Source organism: Amblyraja radiata, chromosome 3, assembly GCF_010909765.2.
Source record: "Amblyraja radiata isolate CabotCenter1 chromosome 3, sAmbRad1.1.pri, whole genome shotgun sequence".
NCBI lineage: Eukaryota > Metazoa > Chordata > Chondrichthyes > Rajiformes > Rajidae > Amblyraja > Amblyraja radiata.
The window spans coordinates 94512127-94535124 of NC_045958.1; the positions used below are offsets into that span (position 1 = coordinate 94512127).

General features: G+C 43.8%; 1 protein-coding gene across 1 annotated transcript in view; it reads right to left on the minus strand.

Annotated features, from left to right (window-relative positions):
* Window positions 1-22998, minus strand: part of cfap99 (cilia and flagella associated protein 99) — a 91015-nt gene that overhangs the window by 17511 nt on the left and 50506 nt on the right. Inside the window, exons 9-11 of the mRNA XM_033018382.1 lie at window positions 18083-18166; window positions 7996-8084; window positions 2277-2481 (exon numbers count right to left, since the gene is read on the minus strand). Of these exons, the coding sequence (XP_032874273.1) occupies window positions 2277-2481; window positions 7996-8084; window positions 18083-18166 (378 nt within the window). The remainder of the gene's footprint in view (window positions 1-2276; window positions 2482-7995; window positions 8085-18082; window positions 18167-22998) is intronic.

Below are 22998 nucleotides of genomic sequence, written 5' to 3' on the forward strand. Positions count from 1 at the left end.
AAATCCAGAAAGCTTCAATTTTCCCAGATGGAAGAAGATGTGCTTTTCCTGGGCTTACATTGGGCATATTTGGATCAATGGAGGGGTTCAAAGACAGAAAGGTTTGCACTGGATTGGGATACGGAATTAAAGTGGCTGTGACTGGAAAGTTAGGGTCACCCTTGCGGACTGAGTAGAAAGTAGTCACCCAATCTGCATTTGGATCTGCCAATAGTAATAGCGTTGGTTACGTGACAGAACACAGTACAGAAGAGGACACAAAGTGCGGGGGTAATTCAACAGGACAGTAGGACCCCTGCCTATTTATGTCACCTATTTATGTTCTCCCAAGATGCTGTCTGACCCACTGAGTTACTTCAGCACTTTGTGCCCTTTTGTATAAACCAGCATCTGCAGTTCCTTGTTTCTATAGTGAACAGCACAGCACAGGAACATTCCCTCTGGTCCACAATGTTCCTGCCAAACTTGATGCCATTAATCTAATCTTCATGTGATCCATATCCCTCCATTCCCAATATATCCTTGTGCCTATCGTAGCTACTTCCATCACCATCCCTGGGAGCACGTTCCAGCCACCCATCACTTATTAAAAACTTGCCCTGTCCATCTCCTTTGACTACCTCCCTTTGATATGGGGAGTTTCAATTCAACACCCCTTTGATAAGCCTTTCTCACTGGGACCATGCCATATTGGATGATTGCCAATTTTCCACCCAAGCCCATTTTGTTCCATGGGATGATTCTGTTCCCTACAGCCAGCGGACAAAACAGGCTTCTACAGCATATTCAAACCGAATGCTGAAAAATCAGTGACCAATTCAACAGACCACCCAGTACTTAATTGAAGTGATTCGAGGTATGTTGCCAAATACTGTATGGAACTTCTATAGAGCAATCTGACTGTTTGCATCATTGCGTGGTTCAATAACTCGGATGTCCATGAATGAAGGAGGTTGCAGAAAGCCGTGGCCATTGCTTGGTCCATCCTTTTGAAGGATGAGGGGAAGAGGGTCATTAAAATGTACTGAATAGTGAATGGCCTGGACAGGATGGATGTGGAGAGGACGTTCCCACTCATGGGAGAGTCCAGGATCAGAGTGCACAGCCTCAGAATAAAAGGATGTACTTTTAGAAAGATGAGGAGGAATTAATGTTGTTAAAGGGTAGTGAATCTGTGGAATTCATTGCCACAGAAGGCTGTGGGGGCCAGGTTATTGGGTATTTTAAAAGGAGAGATTATCAGGTTCTTGATTAGTAAGTGTGTCAAAGGTCATGGGGAGAAAGCAGAAGATTGGGGTTGAGATGGAAAGATGGAACAGCCATGATTGAATGGCAGAGTAGACTCGATGGATCGAATGGTCTAATTCTGCCCCTGCGACTTATGAACTTATCATGGGTACTGATCTCCGCACCATTGAAAGGATCTACAGGAGGCACTTCCTCACAAAGGCAGCCAATATCACCAAAGACACTCCCCACCCTGGCTACACTCTCATCTCGCTCCTACCATCGAGATAAAGGTACAGGAGCCAGAGAACCATGACCTCCAGGTTCAAAAACAGATTCTTCCCAGCAACCAGCAGCTTCTTGAACCACTTTGCACAACATTAACCTCAACTCTGCCTCAGTAACTATGACCTACTAAGGACTTTGTTTTGGTTGCACTATGTTGTTCAGTTACACTGCATTGGTCTGGTTCCCTAGTGTTGCTGATTATCTGCCGGGATTTTGTCCATGTCTGGGTGGTTTTAGACAGGGACTACGTGCTGTCCATGGGCGGGCGGGCACCCTGGGGGGTTTCCGGGGCACCACAGGGAGTGGAATGCATCCTTGACAACGATTGTAACATAGTTGTTTAAGAGTGTAACATTTAAGAATATTTGTTTAGATAATTGGGCGATTTTGTATTATGATGGTGGGTTTGTTTGGTATTATTTTGTATTGTATATATTATTTAAATAATTAATTAAGTTTCTTTTTGTTAAAAAAAAGTGTTGCTGATTATTAATTTCATGTATTGCTAAATATTGTATGTTTATTTGTTTGTGTTGTTGCATTTTTGGTCCTGGAAACCTGCAGTAAGTAGGAAGTTCATTGTTCTGTTGCTTGTACATGTGACATTTAAACACTCTTGATTCTACTCAACACACAGACGTTCCCAAAAATGGAAATTTCTCATGAAAGGTTATTTATTGCTGTGTTACTGTTTCTGCAAGGAACTGCTGAAGTAATGCAAAAACTGCCAGCATCATACTGACATGGAAATGCATTTGTACCTGCTCTTTCTGCTGAGCAGCTTTCCGGCGTTTCTCATCAAATCTTGCCTCCCGTGCCAGTATCGACTGTTCGAAGAAGATCTTTCCCTCAAGGCGACGACGTTCTACATCTGCCAGCTTGTGCTGCTTTAGTTCCTCGTCCTTTTTCCTCTGAGATTCCTCAAACATGACAGGGTCATGGCCTCCTTCTAGTATAAGATCAATCCTGCCATGGTCACAATGAAGCACTTGGTAATGTTATGATGGTCATTGTCTTTAATATTCATCCTTAAATTTATGCTACAGATGAACAAGTTTTTAATGGCTGATGTGTTGAAACAAAGAACTGCAGATGCTGATTTATACCAAAGATAGACACAAAGTACTGCGGTAACTCAGTGGGTCAGGCATCAACTCTGGAGAAAAAGGATAGGTGACGTTTCAGGTGGAAGAAGTGTCCCAACCTGAAACGTCGCCCATCCTTTTCTCTGAAGATACTGCCTAACCCGCTGAGTTACTCCAGCACTTGTGTCTATCTTTAATGTTGATGTTTTTCTCACACATTCCTTTGAATTCATTCCATCAACAGTATTTCAGGAGTATTTTTTAATCAATTGTATGTGATCAAGAAATGTGATAGCTTTGGCACACCAGCATATGATAGGGTGTAGTCCTAATCTTCCAACCTACCTCATTACGAACTCTGGACTTTTTTTTTACCTGCACTTTCTCTGTAGCTGTTACACTATATTCTGCACTCTGGTAACTTTTCTCTTTACACCACCAGTTGTACTTGTGTATGGCTTGATTGTACTCATGTATACAAAAGGAATTGCAGATGCTGGTTTACAAAAAGAAGGCAAGGCAAGGCAAGGCAACTTTATTTATATAGCACATTTCATACACGAGGCAGACTCAAAGTGCTTCACATAAAAACATGTCATACAATAAAATGAAATAACAAAATGAAATAAAATAGAAGAATTAAAATAAAATAAAAGCAAAGTTAAAAATGCATTATAAAAAGTGCAAAAGTTAAAAGTGCAATGTAGTTAAGATTTAGCTGAAAGCTAAAGTAAACATAAAAGTTTTCAGTCTTGTTTTAAAAGTGGTCAAAGTTGAGGCAAGTCTTAAATCTTCAGGAAGTTTATTCCAGCTATTTGTTGCATAGTAACTAAATCCTGCTTTCCCATGTTTTGTATTTACTCTGGGAATCACTAACAGATTGGTCTCAGAAGATCTTAGCGGTCTAGAAGGCTTATATAGTGGAAGCATGTCAGTGATATACTTTGGCCCTAAACCATGTAGTGATTTATAGGTGAGCAGCAGGATTTTGAAATCAATTCTCTGACATACAGGGAGCCAATGTAAGGATTTAAGAATTGGTGTAATGTGTTCAAATTTTTTGGTCTTTGTTAGAACTCTAGCAACAGCGTTCTGAACAAGCTGTAGCTGCCTGACAGTTTTTTTCGGAAGACCTGCAAGGAGACCGTTACAATAATCTAGCCTACTAGTAATAAAGACATGTACAAGTTTTTCTAAGTCTTGAGCTGACATGAGTCCTCTTAATCTTGCTACGTTTTTGAGGTGATAGTAGGCCGATTTTGTTACTGATTTGATGTGACTGTCGAAATGTAAATCTGAATCCATAATAACCCCGAGATTTCTGGCTTTGTTTGAAGTTTTCAGGGACAGAGAGTGAAGGTGTTGGGTTACTTTAAGCCTTTCTTTTTTAGCACCAAAAACAATTATCTCGTCTCTAAAATAAAACTAAATAGAATCTTCCCACAAATCTCTCCTATTTGTGATAAATGTCTACATTTAGAGGCTAATTTAACACATACTTTTGCAAACTGTATAAAACTTAAACATTTCTGGACAGATATTTTTGAAATAACTTCAAAAGTTATTAATACAAAACTGGACCCAGACACAAAATTAATAATACTTGGAATATCAGAACAAAGCTTAACACTCACAACAAACCAAAGAAACTTCCTCAATTACAGTATAATAACCGGAAAAAAATTAATATTAAAATTTTGGAAAGGCCCTACAACCCCCACAATCAAAATGTGGATTACGGAAATGTCGGAGACCCTATACTTAGAAAGAATTAGACTTGTCTTAATGGACAAACAAGATCTTTTCCATAAAATTTGGGCTCCATTCATTAACTATCTGAAGGGATAGACTGGCACAGCACGAGGACCCAGCTGAAACTTGAACTCAGGAACAGATGAAAAACTATACTCTATACTTTATAACCTACGAACCTATCTCCATTGATGTATCACAGGTAACCCATTCCACCTCCCTTGTTTTTCTGTTGTGTTTTTTTTTGCTTTCTTTTTTATTTGTAACTTTCTACCCTCTCTTTTTCTCGCTTTCTATAAAAAATAAAAATACTAGAAGCAGAAGTAATTGATAATGGAAAATTTTAATAATGTATGACTGATGTATATGAAAAGTTTTTTTTCTACTATAATATGTAACTACATTGTATAATATGTCTACTTCTAATAAATAAATAAATAAATTAAAAAAACAAAAAAAAAAACAATTATCTCCGTTTTGTCCTTATTTAGTTGGAGGAAATTTTGGCACATCCAGTCTTTGACTTGCTCAATGCACTGGCAGAGCAGATCTATGGGGCGATAGTCATTTGGTGATAGTGCTACATAGATTTGAGTGTCATCGGCATAGCAGTGGTGGTCAATATTATTATTTTGCATGATTTGCCCTAGTGGGAGCATGTAGATGTTGAATAAAGAGGGCCTTAAGATCGAACCTTGTGGGACTCCACACGTCACGTTGGTTGGTTCTGATACAAAGTCGCCAATGGAAACAAAATAGTTCCTATCTTGTAGATATGACCTGAACCAACTTAAGACTGTGCCTGAAAGCCCCACCCATTTTTCCAACCTGTCCAAAAGTATTGAGTGATCAACAGTGTCGAATGCAGCACTGAGGTCTAATAGCATTAATATTGAAACTTTGCCAGAGTCTGTGTTAAGACGGATGTTGTTTACAACTTTAATAAGGGCGGTCTCGGTGCTATGAAGAGGTCAAAATCCTGACTGGAAGTTGTCGTAGCAGCCAGTTGAAGCCAGGAAGTGATTAAGTTGCTGGAGGACAACTTTCTCAATGATTTTACTTATGAAAGATAGGTTTGATATTGGTCTATAGTTGTTAATAATAGGCATCTAGGCTCCGTTTTTTTAAAAGGGGTTTAATAACTGCAGTTTTCAAGGCTTTTGGGAAATTGCCTGATTGAAGAGAGCTGTTAACTATTTGCAGTATGTCTATTGCTAGGCAGTCAAAAACATTCTTAAAGAAGTTGGTAGGTAAAGCATCAAGGCAGCAGGTGGATGGCCTTAGTTGTGTCACCGTTTCCACAAGAGTTTTAGAGTCTATGACATTAAAGCATGTCATCATTGCCACGTTACTTTTGCCTAAACAGGGTGGTGATCCAACATTTTTGTTTGAAGCGGAGATATTGATGGCACGTCTGATGCCTTCAATTTTATCAGTGTAAAAGAATGCAAACTCTTTGCATTTCTGTCTGGAATGGAGTTCAGGTGGTATTTGGGTTGGGGGGTTGGTCAATCTGTCAACAGTTGCAAATAGGGTTTTTGCCTTATTAGTGTTGTTAATGATATTGGAGAAAAATGTTTCTCTAGCACTTTAAGTCTAAATTGTAGGCACGGAGGCTCTCTTTATAGATGTCATGGTGAATATGAAGTTTTGTTTTCCGCCAGATGCGTTCAGCTTTCCGGCATTCTCTTTTCTGGGCTGTTACAAAAGCAGCTTTTCTCCAGGGTGCCTTTTGCTTACCAGAAATCGTTTTAACCGTAACAGGTGTAATGACATCTATAATTTTGGAATTAAAGTTATCTACAAGATCATCAGCAGAACATGGGTTTAGAGGTGGTAACAAGAAGATGGCATTTTTAAAGAGTACATTAGAATGTTCATTTATATACCGTTTTTTGACTATTTGATTTTGTCTGTATGTCGGGAATGAAAGATATATTAAAGAAAACACAGAAGTGGTCAGACAATGAAGGATCAGTCACGAAAATATCAGAAACATTGAGACCCTTTGTGATAATCAAGTCCAGGGTGTGCCCCTTACAATGAGTAGCCTCTTTCACATGTTGAGACAGTTCAAATGTGTCTAGAATAGTAAAAAAATCTTTTGCACCCTTGTCATTCAAATCATCAGTGCTGGAATAATTCAGCTGGTCAGGCAGCATCGCTGGAGGGCGTGGACCCTACTTCATGGCAGTGAAAGGGGAGAAAGCTGGAAGCAAGTTGAGGGGGAGGGGGCAGTACAAAGCCTGGCAAGTGATTGATGGATAAAGGTGAAGAGAGCTATGATTGCCAGATTGTGAAACGAAGGCCAGAGATGAAAAGCATTTAAGAGGCTGTGAGATAAAAAGCGAACAAGGGTGAAAATGTGAATCCAGTGGAAGGGATATGGGTCGAAGGGGACAGAGGAAAGGGGGAAGCGAGATAGTGGGAGGGATGGGTGCGCATCGAGGTGGAGTACATGGAGGAGAGGGAAGAAAAATGGGGGGAGGGGGTTAGGTTGTTAACTAAAATTTGGAGAATTTTATGTTCATACTGTTGGTTTATAACGGAATACGAGATGATTTTCCTCCAGGTTGCATGCGGCCCCACTCTGGCAATGGAGGAGGCCCAGGACAGAAAGGTCAGTATGGGAATTGGAAGGGTGGTTAAAATGGTTAGCAACCGGGAGATCCAGCAGGCCTTGGCGGATCGAGTGTAAATGTTCAGTTTAGTTTAGAGATACAATGTGGAAACAGGCCCTTTGGCCCACCAAATCTGTACCGACCAACAATCACCCATACACTAATTCTATCCTACACACTCGGGACAACTTACAGAAGCCAATTAACCTACAAACCCGCATGTGTTTGGGATGTGGGTGGAAAGCTGAGAACTCAGAGAAAATCCACGCTGTCACAGGGAGAACGTACAGACCATGGAGAACATGTTCTCTGGAGAACATGGGCGTTTTGGCCTACCCCCATCTCTCATTCAGGTTTCTCCCCTCCCCTACCACAATCAGTCTGAAGAAGGGTCCCAACCCAAATCATCTTTTGGAGTGTGGGAGGAAACCGGAGAATCAGGTGGAAACCGACGCGGTCAAGGGAGAAAGAACAAATTCCATACAGACAGCACCCGTAGTATACAACACTAACCTCAGCAACTCTGGAGGACATAACCAGGTGTATTAACCAGCATCAATAGTTCTTTGTTTCTATGCTAACTGCAACCACCCTCAGCACCAAACTACAGTGGACTTTGTATAAGATTGCACAATGTTTCAGGTCCGGTTTTGGAAAGAAGGGTCCCGACCCGAAATGTCCCCCATCCTTTTTCTCCAGAGATGCTTCCTGATCCTCTGAGTTACTCTAGCGTTTTGTGTCTATTGTTGGTATAAACCAGCATCTGCAGGTCCTTTCTACTCGATTGATAACTTGTTGCCTATTAATTTGTTGTGTTGTTGCATCATTGTGCCTGTAAAGCTGCAGCAAGGACAAATCTCATTGTTCTGTTCATGGTGCACACAATGTTTAGACACTCTTGACTTATCCGATGTGTCTAATTTTGGACCTCCTGTTTCTTAATTACATCTTGTATGCATCTGGTGCACCAGGATATCACAAAGCCAACATAACAAGCAACGAGAGTACTGAAGGTACACTACCTCTCGAGTTCTTCTTTCAGTTTCTGTTTGTAAATGGCATTCTCCCTCAGTATGGTAGCCGTGTTCAACTTTATTGGAATATGTTCAGCCTGTTTTACAAGAGAAATTGTGAGTTCAGTTGATTGTTAACTCTTTCATTTTATTGATCCGCTAAAGACTTGTTATTTGTCTGCCGTGCCTGTAATAATCCTGACTGATAAATGCCAAGCTCCATGGATTCATACACCTGTACAGCTGAGCAGCTGGTCCTTCAGCCCAAAATGTCTGTGCCTAATACTTTACTTGATAAATCTTGATAACCTCTTCTGCCTGCGCGTTATCCATATTACTTCACTTCCTACATATCCACGTGCCTTTGTAAAAGCCTCTTAAACGCCATAATCGTATCTGCCTCAACCACCACCCCTGGCACCCCGCTTTCTGTATGAACTTTCTTTGGCCCTCTCACTTTAAAGCTATGCCCTCTAGTATTTGACATTGCCACCTGACTGTCTACCCTGTTTGCCTCTCAGGGTGAGCCCGAAGTGGCAGTCCCATTGCCTACTTTCAATGACATCTGCTATAATGCGTGTTTCCATAATGCACGGGAAATTATGCGGAAATTGTATCGAGATTCCGATAGGGAACGTGAGAACCATTTAAACTATTTTGGAAATTGACATGCAGAAAAAAAGCTGTCTTGGAAAATATACAATCCTGGGCAAATAAAAGTTTCCTTGTAGTGTTTGAATCCAGATCCTGAATTCAGGTCCAAAGGGTATTAGGACAAGTAACCATAGAGTCACAGTCATACAACATGGCAACAGACTCTTCGGACCAATGCATCCATGCTGACCAAGGTATCCCATCTAATGCAGTCCCATTAGGCCACATTTGGCCCATATCCCACAAGACCTTTCCTATCCATGTACTGTACCTGTCCAAGCTTCTTTTAAATGTTGCTATCACACCTGCCTTAACTACCTTCTCTGGCAGCTCGTTCCATATACCCACCACACTCTGTGAATAAGTTGTCCCTCAGGTTCCTGTTAAATCTTTTTTCTCTCACCTTAAACCCATGTCCTCTGGTTCTTGATTTCCTCTACTCTGGGTAAAAGACTCTGTACCTTCATTCAATCTATTACCTTCATGATTTTAGTCTGGTTTAGTTTATAATGATTGTTTATTTTAGTTTATTAGTATTGCCACGTGTACCAAAGTACAGTGAAAAGCTTTTTTGTTGCGTGCGATCCAGTCAATGAGAAGACTGTACATGATTACAATCCATTTTCTACATACTTAGTAAGGGTTAGGTTCTATGAGGCATCTTAAAAACGTAGAGTCAGGTGGAGAGAGCCTCGGGGAGAGAATCCTAAAACCTTGCAGTGCAGCAGCTGCAAAAAATCTCTGCAGTGTTGCGCAGCGGGTGGAGTCGCTGCCAAGCAGGGAGATGACCCCGGTTCGATCCTGACTGGTGCTTTCTGTCGGGGATTTGCATGCTCTCCCTATGACTGTGTGGGCTTCACCTGGGTGCTCTGGTTCCCTCCCACATCCCCAAAATATGTGGTTTGGTTGTTTGCCCACCAGGTTCAAGAACAGCTTCTTCACAGCAACCATCAGACTGTTGAACAACACTAACCTCAGCAACCATTGCACGGAAACAGGCCCTTAGTGCAGATGGGCAAACGGCTCAATGTGGACATGATGGTCTGAAGGAGATGCTTCTGTGATGTGTAGGCAGGAACTACAGGTGCTGGTTTATATTGAAGATAGACACAAAATGCTGGAGTAACTCAGCGGGTCAGACAGCATCTCTGAAGAAAAGGAATGGGTGATGTTTCGGGTCGGAACCCTTTTTCAGACTCTGATAAGATTCATAGGGCATTGAAACAGGCCCTTCGGCCCAACTTTTCATTGCCGGCCAAGTGCCCCATCTACGCTAGTCCGTTTGCCCATGTTTGGCTCATATCACACTAAACCTTTCCTAACCATGTACCTGTCCAAATGTCTTTGGGTTGAACTACAGACTGCAGTTTTGCACTATTATGATTACCTAGTATTACGATTATTACATTATTGATTATATGTATTTATCTGTGTGACTGCGTTTTGCATATATAAAGCTGCAGCAAGAAATAATTTCATTGTTCTCTTGCTGGTACATATGACAATAAAACTCCATCCACTCTCTTGATAATTGGCCGCTGTAGAACATTTCTAGTGTGTAGGGTGACTGGTAGCACTGGTGGCAGGGTACCAGGGCACCAACAAAAAAAAAGTTTTTTTTAGAGATACAACATGGAAACAGGCCCTTCAGCCCACCGAGTCCTTACTGACCATAGATCACCCATTCATACTATCTGTCCAGTCTGAAGAAGGGTTTCGGCCCGAAACGTCGCCTATTTCCTTCGCTCCATAGATGCTGCTGCACCCGCTGAGTTTCCCCAGCAATTTTGTGTACCCATTCATACTAGTTCTATGTCATTCCACTTTCTCATTCACTGCCTGCATATTACCAGGAACCTTTTTACAGGCCGATTAACCTTCAAACCCACACGTCTGAGGGATGTGGGAGGAAACCGGGGCACCTGGCGGAAACCCACGTGGTCACAGGGACAACATGCAAACTCCACACAGGCAGCCTCTGAGGTCAAGATTGAACCCGGGTCTCAAGTGCTGTGAGGCGGCAGCTCTCCCTTATCTCAGTCAGGGGTACAATTGACTTAAAAATGGACACATGATGGTTGGAATGGATTCTATGGGCTGAAGGGTCTGTTTCCATTCTGTAACTCTGAATGACTAAAATCTTAGCAGCAGATGAAGGCTTTCAGATAGTTGGATAATTACACTGGTGATGGCTTATTTCTTCCTCAAGAGTCTGAAGCTGCCTGTCTTCTGCTGTCTGCCACCATATGGAATTAAATATAGGTGTCAAAAATGCATTCCTTAAAAGGAGTGAGAACAGCTGCTGAAAATTAGATACCTATTATGTGTATCTCTCACGTTTCCTTGTGAGAATTGGAACACTTCAGAGAGAAAGGAGGAAGTGTGAAGGATATGTGGCGACATACTTGATATTGCTGGCAAGCTGAGAAGGCTGTTTAATATGCCGAGGGAAAGCAAGGTGTGGTTGAGAAAAAGATCTCTCCCACTGATTGTCCAGTGTGTTTGGGCCCCTCATTACACTGGCTGTGTAATCAAGGGGAGAACCACTCTCTGACTAAAGAAATTCTTTCTCATCTCCTTTCTAAAGGTATGTCCTTTTATTCTGAGGCTGTGCTTTCTGGTCCTAAACTGTCCAACTGGTGGAAACATCCTCTCCACATCCACTCAGTGGGCAGTGGAGGCTGATTCTCTGGATACCTTCAAGAGAGAGCTAGATAGGGCTAGATAGCAGAGTCAGGGGATATGGGGAGAAGGAAGGAACGGGATACTGATTGTGGATGATCAGCCATGATCACATTGAATGGTGGTGCTGGCTCAAAGGGCTGAATGGCCTAATCCTGCACCTATTGTCTATTGTCTATTGTCACTCCATCCCGGCCTTTCACTATTCGGTAAGTTTTAATGAGGCCCGCCCCTCATCCTTCTAAACTCTGGCAAATACAGGCACAGAGCTATCAAACGCTCATCATACGTTAACCCAATCATCCCTGGGATCATTCTCATAATGCCTTGGCATCTGACATCATTGTCTTCAGTTGGATCACAGTTGTTTGCATCCCAGTTCAAGACTCTTGAGCTCAAAATTCCTTTCAGTAACACGCACTTTTTGGGGCTATTGGTGCTGTTTGAACTTTGCAATGACATTGCAGCAAGCAGATGAATCCTAAGCGGTTAAACCTTGCTGAGATAAAAGGTGAAATTTGAGCCAGCATTTCCTATAAAAATTACACTCAAACAAATGTCAAGCAGTGGTGATTTTCAGTGCAAGATTAAATTGATTCAGATATCTCAAGTACATCAAAGGCTGAGGGGAGACCTGATAGAAGTTTATAAAATTATGAGGCAGAGATATAAATTCATAGTGGAAATGTCAAAAGAATAAAAGGCATAGCATTAAAGTTCGGGGAGGCAAGTGTAAAGGGGATGTGTGGGGCAAGTTTTATTTACAGTGGGTAGGTAGTAAGTGCCTGGAACATGCTGCCATGGGTGATGTGGAGGCAGATACTACAGTGAATTTTAAAAGGCTTTTAAAAGGGTACATGGACATGTAGGGAATGGAGGGATATGGATCACATGCAGACAGAGGAGATTAGTTTAACTTGTCATCATGTTCGGCCTGGCTACTGTGGGCTGAATCCGGGTCACTGGCGCTGTAAGGCAGCAACTCTACCCCTGCACCACTGTGCCGGACTTGTATTTTCTGTACAAGATTCCAGCATCTGCAGTCTCTTGTGTCTCCAGTGCCCCAGAAGACTGCTTCATAACCAAAGATCTTATAGCGATAAGATTCATGACAGCAATTACCCTCAGTAATCAGCTTGCCAAGTGCATGCTGCTCACTGGTTGAGCTGGGTTGTTAACTGTGTTGGAAAAGCTGTTTGCACCTTCTGATGAGCAAATCATGATTTCCACAGCTGAATAATCCAGCTGGAAAATACACAGAGCACTCCAAACTGTGCTGAGAGGGCTCTGAAATTCAGGGCAGATATTTAACTCTTAGTTACTTACTTACTTACTGCCTATTATGCCTCCTGGCATGTAGGGCAGCCACAAAGGTACTCCACTCAGTAGTGTTGATTCCTTCAGTTGCTGTTTCTGTAACATATTTGTTTTACGAGACAGGGTTGTTAGCCCTGTGCTCAACCTCCAACCTGGAGGACCAGTGGGTCTCTCTTCGTCTCACCTCTACCCTTCGACCTGTCCAGCATGAGAGACCCTAACAGGAGACAAATCTCCCGCTGGCATAGCTCTAGGGGTCACTGAGACACACAAGCTCCCTGACCACGACAAGGTTGCAATCCAACAGGGAGTCTTAGTTAAACAAGTTTAACTATCTTCTTTGGATTAGTTTAGTTTATCGTCACACGTACCAAGGTGCAGCGAAAAGCTTTTGTTGCATGCCAACCAGTCAGTGGAAAGACTATACATGGTTACGATCGTGCCATCCACAGTGTACAGATATGACACATGGAATAACGTTTAGTGCAACATAAAGTTCAGTAAAGTCCAATCAAAGATAGTCCGAGGGTCTGCATTGAGGTGGATAGTAGCTCAGGACCGCTCTCTAGTTGTTGATAGGATGGTTCAGTTGCCTGATAACACCTGGGAAAAAACTGTCCCTGAATATGGAGGGGTGCGTTTTAACCCTTCTATACCATTTGCCTGATCGGAGGAGAGAGGAGGAAGTGACAGGGGTGCGATTCGTCCTCGATGTCTACTTTTTTATGAGATTAAAGATATTCAGCACATCACCGAATACTCCAACAGATTATCCTGACTGGTTGTGTCACAGCCAGGTGGGGCAATTCCAACACACAGAAATGCAAGAGGTTGCAGAGAATGTTGGACTCTGATCCATCATGGGCACAGCCTTCCCCACCATCGAAAGCATCGACATGAGGCGCTGCCTCAAAAAGGTGGCATCTATCAACATGGATCCCAACCATCTGGGCCATTCCCTCTTCTCGCTGATGCCGTCAGACAGGAGGTACAAAAGCCTGAAGTCCCACATCACCAGGTTCAGGAACAGTGACTTTCCTCCAGATATCATGTTCTTGAACTGACCCACACAACCCCTAATTCTACCTCAACAACGAGCAATACTATCCCCCTTTTGCACAACAATGGACCCTTGTGTATTTTCTCTCATTATGTTTTGGCACTATTGTCATGTTTTTTTCCACACAGTATTCTTCCTTTTCAAATAAAAATAAGTGTTTTAAACCTTCTTTACAAATGTCAATAATGATCATTTGTGCAACGAGTCAAGAGCATTCTATTCTGCCAACTAGTATGGTCATGTCTGATGTCTTTGCAACCTCCTCTGATTGCAGTCTCCCCTCGAATAATCGTTCGCCTCCTTGCTTATCCAGCTTCAGTGTAAAAATATTTTAAGATTGCCTTTAACTTCCTTTAAGACGGAGTTCCAATGACCCATGGTTCTGAGACCTAAAAATATCTGTCTAAAGTGGGTAAACCCTTTTTTTCTGAAACCGTGACTCATAATTCTGATCATCCCACAAAAAGAAATATCCTCCCCACATCCCACCTGTTAAGAACTGTGAAGACCTTTTGGATTTCAATTGAGTGGCCTGTCACTCTTCCAAACACCAGCGATACATACCAAACCTGTCTGACCTTTCCACGCCCTTTCCAGGAATTAGGCTTGTAATCCTTATCTGAGTTGCTTCCAAGACGACGGCATTCTTCCTTAATTATGATACCAAAATGTACACAATTGTCCAGATGTAGTCTTATCTAAATGAATCACAACCTCCCCATATAATCAAAGCATAACCTCTCTGCTTTTGTGTTCAATTACTTGAGCAATAAATAAGAACTCTGTTATGTGCCTGATTACTTGTTGTATCAGCTCTGCAGCCTTCACCAAGTAATGTACCACAACAGGGTGGCTCAGTGGCACAGCAGTAGAGTAGCTGCCTTACAGCGCTTGCAGCGCTGGGGCCCGGGATCGATCCCGATTATGGGTGCTGTCTGTATGGAGTTTATTATGTCTCCCCGTGACCGCGTGGATTTTCCCCGAGATCTTCAGTTCCCTCCCACACTCCAAAGACGTACAGGTTTGTAGGTTAATTAGCTTGGTATAACTGTAAGTTGTCCCTAGTGCGTGTAGTGTAGTACAGTGTTAGTGTGCGGGGATCACTGGTCGTTGCAGACTCGGTGGGCCGACGGGGCCTGTTTCCGAGCTATATCTCTAAACTAAACTAAACTCAAAACTAAACACTTCAATCACTCTGTGTCTCAGAGCTCTACGATCTCTCCCTATTTAGATAACATGAATCCCATCTTCTCTCCCTTATCATTCCTTCCACAAAGCTATGCCTGACCTTCATTTGTTGGGGCATTGAGGTCAAAAGTCAGGAAGTCATGATGCAGCATTGTAAGGCTTTGGTTAGGCTGCATTTAGAGTATTGCGTGCAGTTCTGGTCGCCCCATTACAGGAAGGATGTGGTGGCTTTGGAAAAGATGCAGAGGTTTCACCAGAATTATGCCTTGATTAGAGGGTATTAGCTACAAGCCGAGGTTGGCAGACTTGGACTGTTTTCTGTGGAATGCCTGAGGTTGATGAGAGACCGATAGAAGTATATAAAATTATGGGACACCCTCTCTTTGTACTGGAGCAATTTACGAGGCTAATTGACCTACAAACCTGCACGGCTTTGTGATGTGGGAGGAAAGCCACACAGTAACTGGGAGAATGTGCAAACTCCACACAGGCAGCACCCGAGGTCAGGATCGAAGTTGGGCCTCTGGCGCTGTGTGGCAACGGCTCTACCAGTTACACCACTGTGCTGCCCTGTTTATTGTGTGCTCATTGTGTGGTGAGAAGGTTGGAACAGGTCAAGAATAAGGAGTCGTGAAGGTGAACCACCCCTCAGAACACTGAAAGGTGTGTCTGCTGGTCGAAGCTCATGGAACTTTACTCGAGTGTAACAAATTTCAGTGAAACTCAGAGACACAAGGAACTGTAGATGCTGGCATCCTGAGCAAGGCACAAAGAGGAGGAGGGGTGGGAGGGAAACGATATCCAGCCCCAATCACCCTGCTCCTTTCCCTCCATTCACTAATTTCCCAGCTAGACCCCTTCATTTCCCTTTTATTCCCCCCTCTTTCTTTCCCTCCCTCCCTCTCCCCAATCTCCTTCCAACTATATTCCTCCCTCTGGCTTCACATTTCACTCCTCCTCACCTCTCCTTGTCTGTCACGCTTTTGTCTCCTTTTCACCTCTAGCCTTTGTCGCTTTACTCCATCCATGTGCCCATTGACACCCCTCCACCCCCATCCCCACCTGAAGATGTTTGACGAAGGGTTCCAACCTGAAACATCACCCATAATAATAATAATAATAATATCTTTTATTGTCATTGCACGTCAGTGCAACGAGATTTAGTATGCAGCTCCAACCGTTGAAAAAGAAAATTTAAATAAATAAATAAGCTGTGTGTCGTGACCATCCGAGGGAGACAGTCCAGGGGGGGTGGGGGGCACTCAGCAGGGCCGGTTCAGAGCCGCTATAGCTCTTGGAATAAAGCTGTTTCTGAGTCTGGAGGTTCGGGCGTAGTCTGTGTCCTCCAGAGATGCTGGCCAACCCACTTACACTACAACACTTCATGCCCCATGCTTGATTCCAGCATCTGCAGTTCCTTGTGTCCACCTCACCTATATGTACCCATCATTTGCCAGGCGTTGCCCCGACCCTACTTCTCTTTTCAAGCCATCTCCTCCCCCCCTACTCCAATCAGTCCAAAGAAGGGTCCTGACCCGAAATATTGTCTGTCCATTCCCTCCACAGACGCTGTGTGACCCGCTGAGTTACTCCAGCACTGTGCTCAGCAGAGAGTTGGGAGTGATGGCGAGGTATCAACATACAAAAGGTCTGGAAGTATTCATTGTACTTGAATGCGAATTTATGGAGGCAAATTTAAGGTGAACATTTTCTCAAAAATTATTTAATTGAGCCAACCAAAAATGCGGCAGCCTAAAGTGGGTGGTGTTGTAGATAGTGAAGAGGATTGTCAAAAATTGCAGCAAAATCTTGATCCGTTGGGCCGGTGGGTTGAGAAATGGTTGATGGCATTTAATGCAGAGAAATGTGAGGTGTTGCATTTTGGGAAGACGAACATGGGCAGGACCTACACAGTGAATGGTAGGGCTCGGGAGTGTTGTAGAGCAGAGGGATCTAGCAGTGCAGGTGCATGGTTCCTTGAAAGTGGCACCGCAGTTAGATAGGGTGGTCAAAAAGGCTTTTGGTACATTGGCCTTCATTAGTCTCCATATACATTTGTATTGGAATGTGGCATTCTCTGCCTCAGAGGGTGGTGGAGGCAGGTTCTCTGGATGCTTTCAAGAGAGAGCTAGATAGGGATCTTAAAAATAACAAAGTCAGGGGATATGGGGAGAAGGCAGGAACGGGGTACTGATTGGGGATGATCAGCCATGATCACATTGAATGGCGGTGCTGGCTCGAAGGGCCAAATGGTCTACTCCTGCATCTATTGTCTATCGTCTATTTGCGTTTAAAAGTTGGGAGGTTATGTTGCAGTTATCTAAGATGCTGGTAAAGCCGTATTTAGAGTATAAATGTTCAATTCTGGGCACCATGTTATAGGAAAGATGGTGTCAAGGTGGAAAGGGTGCAAAGAGGATTTACGGGAATGTTGCCAGGACTCGAGGGCCTGAACTTTAGGGAGAGGTTGAGCAGGTCAGGACTCTATTCCTTAGAGCACTGGAGGATGAGGAGTGATTTTTATAGAGGTTTACAAAATCATGAGTGGAATAGATTGGGTGGACGCACAGAGTTTCTTGCCCGGAGTAGGGGAGGACCAGAGGGCTTAGGTTTAAGGTGAGGAGGGGGAAGATTTAACAGGAACCTGAGGGGTAGCTTTTTTACACAAAGGGTGGTGGGTGTATGGAATGAGCTGCCACGCTGCATGACTATGACTCTCTATGACTCTAATCACACCTGCTAATATTTGATCTATGGAATTACAATATTTAATATTAATTAAAAGGATCCTGAAACACAGTTTGCCAGTCCCTCCACAGATGCTGCTTGACCCGCTGAGATACTCCAGTGCTTTGTTTTGCTCAGTAAAATGCAGTGCAGATCTTTCAAGTTTTGTAGCCAGAGATCTACAATATTTGAGCATTTACAGCAAATATGTTCATATGTTACTGCTTTATCTGTTGATTTACCTCTCTGCGTTTGCATGTAGTTATGTAAATAAATTATGTGGTCAGAGAAGGCTGTGACCCAGGGCTCCACATATAGTCGGAATTGGAATATAAACCTGCAAGTTCAAAGCTTCTTATGTCCTGTTGCTGTTGATGCTACAGAACTTAACAAAGCGCCATCCGTAATCAATCTCCGTCCTTGGGTACACTTCCATTACCTGTTTTACAATAACCCGTGACAACTTACCATCTGTTGAGGGACTTGCCGTGCTTTTGAAGGTGTCCGTCTCATCTTGGCCTCTTTTTCCTTCAGAATTTCAGAAATAATTCGCTGTGGGGGGTTGCAAAGTGAGACATGTAAGTAACTATAGCAACCCGAAAGAGAACACACTGGCAACACACTTCAGCATAATGTGACTATAATTCACTTGTGTAGGTGGTAGGAATAGACTTTTAAAAGGGTCACACTGTTACCCTGTCAGTTGTATCCCTTGCATCAATGTATAATTAAAAGGCCGAATGTGAAAGATACATTGCTTCCGATGGATCCATAAATGGGATTATATCCTTACCGATGAATCACTGCTAAACATATAGTGTTAAATGTTGAGATTTCATAAAACAAACATGCATATCATGCATGCAATATTAAACTAATCACGTGAATGTGAATACACAGAGTCTTTTACCTAGGATAGGTGAATCAAGAACCAGAGGACATAGGTTTAAGGTAAGAGGGGCAAGATTAAATAGGAATATGAGAGGCAATTGTTTCACTCAGAGGGTTGTGGCTATATGGAACAAGCTGCCAGAGGGAGTTGAGGCAGGTAGAATTACAACATTTGAAAGAAGTTTAGATCGGTACATAGATAGGAAAGATTTAGTGAGATGTAGGCCAAACCTAGCCTCTCTTTATAGCAGAAACACTCGAGACCAGGACGGCCATTTTACTCAAACACCCCTTCAGGAGACGCAAGGAACTGCAGACACTGGAATCTTGAGCACAACAAAATTTCCCTTTCTCATTCCCACACCGACCTTCCTGTCCTGGGCCTTCCTGTCCTGGGCCTACTCTATTCCCAGAGTGAGGCCACATGCAAACTGGAGGAACAGCATATTTTCATATTTTGCTTGGGTAGCTTACAACCCAGTGGTATGAACGTTGAATTCAGAAGTTCCTAAGTTCATAAGTGATAGCAGTTTCCACAGATTCACCACTCTCTGACTAAATAAATTCCTCCTCATCTTCCTTTTGGTATGTCCTTTTATTCTGAGGCTATGGCCTCTAGTCCTAGACACTCTCACTGGTGCAAACATCCTCTCCACATCCACTCGATCCAAGCCTTTCACTGTTTGCTAAGTTTCAATGAGGTTCCCCCTCATCCTTCTCAACTTCAGCGTGTACAGGCCCAGTGCCATCCAAGGCTCATCATATGGTAACCCAATCATTCCTGGGATCATTCTCTTAAACCTCACCTGGACCCTCTCCAGAGCCAGCACATCCTTCCTCAGATATGGGGCCCACGACTGCTCACAATACTCCAAATTCGGCCTGACAAGCACCTTATAAAGCCTCAGCATTACATCCCTGTTTTTGTATTCTGGTCCCCTTGAAATAAGGACTATTGCATTTGCCTTCCTTACTATCGATTTGACTTGCAAATTAACTTTTTGGGAATCCTGCACCAGCACTCCCAAGTCCCTTTGCAACACCGATTTAGAAACTAGCCTTTATTCCTACTGCATGACTCCACACTTTGCTACGCTGTGTTCCATCTGTCACTTCCCTGTCCAGTCTCCCAACCAGGTCAATTTCAATTCTCCAATTTCAAGTACTTTCCCACACAACCCCCACTATTTTTCCTGCGCATTCCATTTCTTCCACTATCTCCCACCTGCCCCCAGTCAACCTGCAACATTCCACTCCTTTGTACACAGATCTCCCATCTCCGAGTCCCTAATTTTCCTTTTATTTCCCATCTCTCTCCTCCCCACTGTCCCCTTCCATCTATATCCCTCCCTCTGGCTTTATATTTCACTCCTCCTCCCCTTAGCTAACACCTTTTTGTCTCTGTGTCAGTAATGCCCCTGTCCCACTTAGGAAACCTGAACGGAAATCTCTGGAGACTTTGCGCCCCACCCAAGGATTCCATGCGGTTCCTGGAGGTTCCCGGAGGTTTTTGTCAGTCTCCCTAATGGTCAAAAGTGGTTTCCGCTTCTTCTATGTTCCGGCGATTATTTTAAAAAATTCAAAACCGGCCACGACTAAAAATAGGTTGCGTTTTAAAAATCGGTGATTTTTTAGTCGAAGCCGGTTGCGATGCTAGTTGAAGGTGGTTGCCGGTGGTATTACCTTCCACTACCTGCAACCTCCGGCAACCACCTGCAACCTCCGGCAACCACCTACAACCTCCGGCAACCTATTTGTAGTCGCGGCCGGTTTTGAATTTTTTGAAATAATCGCCGGAACATAGAAGAAGCGGAAAACACTTTCGACTATTAGAGAGACTGACAAAAACCTCCGGGAACCGCACGGAAACCTTGGGTGGAATCTCCAGAGGTTTCCGTTCAGGTTTCCTAAGTGGGACAGAGGCATTACTCCACCCATCTGTCAATCCAACCTCCCCTAACCTGTATCCACCTATCATTTGCCAGTCTTTGTCCTGCCCCAACCTCTCTTTTCCACCTTCCTCTCCCCCACTACAATAAGTCCGGACCCGAAACGTCGCCTGCCCATTCCCTCCACAGGTGTTGCCTAACCCATGGAGTTGCTCCAGCTTATTGTGTTTCACTTTCTAAGATGCCTCTTTCACATTCTCTGCAGTGTTGAGTTAAGGCTGCATGATCTGTAGACCATGAAACAAACCATGACAATGAGTTATCCCTGTGGCTGTGCTCCAGGAGGTCTGGTGAAATACAGCCCAGGATTTAAATCTGTAACTAGTGATCAAATTCAGAAGCAGCTAATTTATCACTGTAGTAAATAAACTAACAGAACTACTATTTTATTTGCAGAAGATAAAAAGAGAGAAACATACACAAAGACAGAAGACAGAAGGACTGCATCCCTACAAAAACCTTCTGAGTGTTTCTCAATCATAAGGCTTGGATGAACTTTGAGATCCGCACTCTTCTGAAGACCTGACACATCGGACATTCACATCTGATGATACAGTGGTCTACAAGAAGTTCAGATACTACCTTGGTAAGGCCATCAAAAAGGCCAAAAGGGGCTTCTGCTCCAAGCTGGAGGATGTTCGGCAGCTGTGGCGGGGCCTGAATGCAATCACCTCCTAAAAGGCAAAATCAGGTAGCTCGAATGTCGGTGTAGCATCACTCCCTGACGAGCTCAATGCATTTTACGCACAATTTGATCGGGAGAACACTGATGTGCCTTCTCGAGCCCTCATTCGCTGTGATGGTATTTCAGTCACAGTCACAGAGGCCGATGTCAGAAAATTCTTCAGAGGGGTGAACCCTCGAAAAGCGCCTGGATCTGATGGTATTCCCGGTCATGTTCCAAAAACCTGTGTGGACCAACTGGCTGGAGTTTTTACGGACATTTTCAACCTCTCACTTCTGAGGTCTGAGGTTCCCACCTGCTTTAAAAGGGCATCAATTATACTGGTGTCCAAGAAGAACAAGGTGACGTGCTTCAACGACTATCGACCAGTGGCACTAACGTCGGTGGTGATGAAGTGCTTTGAGAGGTTGATCATGGTGCAAATCAACTCCTACTTCGACAAAAACCTGGATCCACTGCAGTTCGCCTACCGCCACACAGACCAACGGTGGATGCGATCTCGCTGGCTCTCCACTCCGCTCTGGACCATTTGGACAACAAATACTCATATGTCAGGTTGTTATTCATTGATTACAGCTCGGCATTTAATACAATCATCCCCTCCAAGATGGTTACCAAACTCGCAGAACTGGGTCTCTACGCATCCCTCTGCAATTGGATCCTCGACTTCCTCATTCACCGACCACAGTCTGTTCGTATTGGTGGAAAGGTGAAAACAATCAGCACGGGAGCACCTCAAGGCTGCGTGCTCAGCCCCCTGCTGTACCCTGCTGTACTCACTCTATACTCACGACTGTGTAGCCGGTCATAGTGCGAACTCCATCATCAAGTTCGCTGACGACACCACTGTTGTGGGACGTATCACTGATGGGGACGAGTCCGAGTATAGAAGAGAGATTGACCGACTGACCAAATGGTGCCAGCACAATAACCTGGCCCTCAACACCAGCAAAACGAAGGAACTGATTGTGGACTTTGGAAGGAGTAGGATGGGGACCCACAGTCCCGTTTATATCAACGGGTCGATGGTGGAAAGGGTCAAGTGCTTCAAATTCCTGGGCGTGCACATCTCTGAAGATCTCTCCTGGTCCGAGAACACTGATGCAATTATAAAGAAAGCACATCAGCGCCTTTACTTCCTGAGAAGATTACGGAGAGCCGGTATGTCAAGAAGGACTCTCTCTAACTTCTCCAGGTGCACAGTAGAGAGCAGTCTGACCGGTTGCATCGTGGCTTGGTTCGGCAACTTGAGCGCCCAGGAGCGGAAAAGACTACAAAAAGTGGTAAACACTGCCCAGTCCATCATCGGCTCTGACCTTCCTACCATCGAGGGGATCTATCGCAGTCGCTGCCTCAAAAAGGCTGGCAGCATCATCAAGGACCCACACCATCCTGGCCACACACTCATCTCCCCGCTATCTTCAGGTAGAAGTTACAGGAGCCTGAAGACTGCAACGTCCAGGTTCAGGAATAGCTACTTCCCCACAGCCATCAGGCTATTAAACTAAACTCAAACAAAACTCTGAACATTAATAGCTCATTATCTGTTTATTTGCACTTTATCTGTTTATTTATCTATGTGTGTATATATTTATATAATGGTACTAGACTAAGGGGGACCCGTTGGGGGGGCTTTCTGGAGCGCTAGTATGGGTGTTGTGCGCTGAAGGGACTGGTTTCTACAGGGCTAGTATGGATATTGTGGGCCGAATGGATTCTTGGGCTGGCTGCCTCACAGAACCAGAGATCCAGGTTCAATCCTAACTTTGAGTGCTGTTTGAGTGCAGAGTTTGCATGCTCCTCCTGTGTTCATGTGGGTTTCCTCCCAATGCTTCAGTTTCCTCCCACATCCCAAAAGA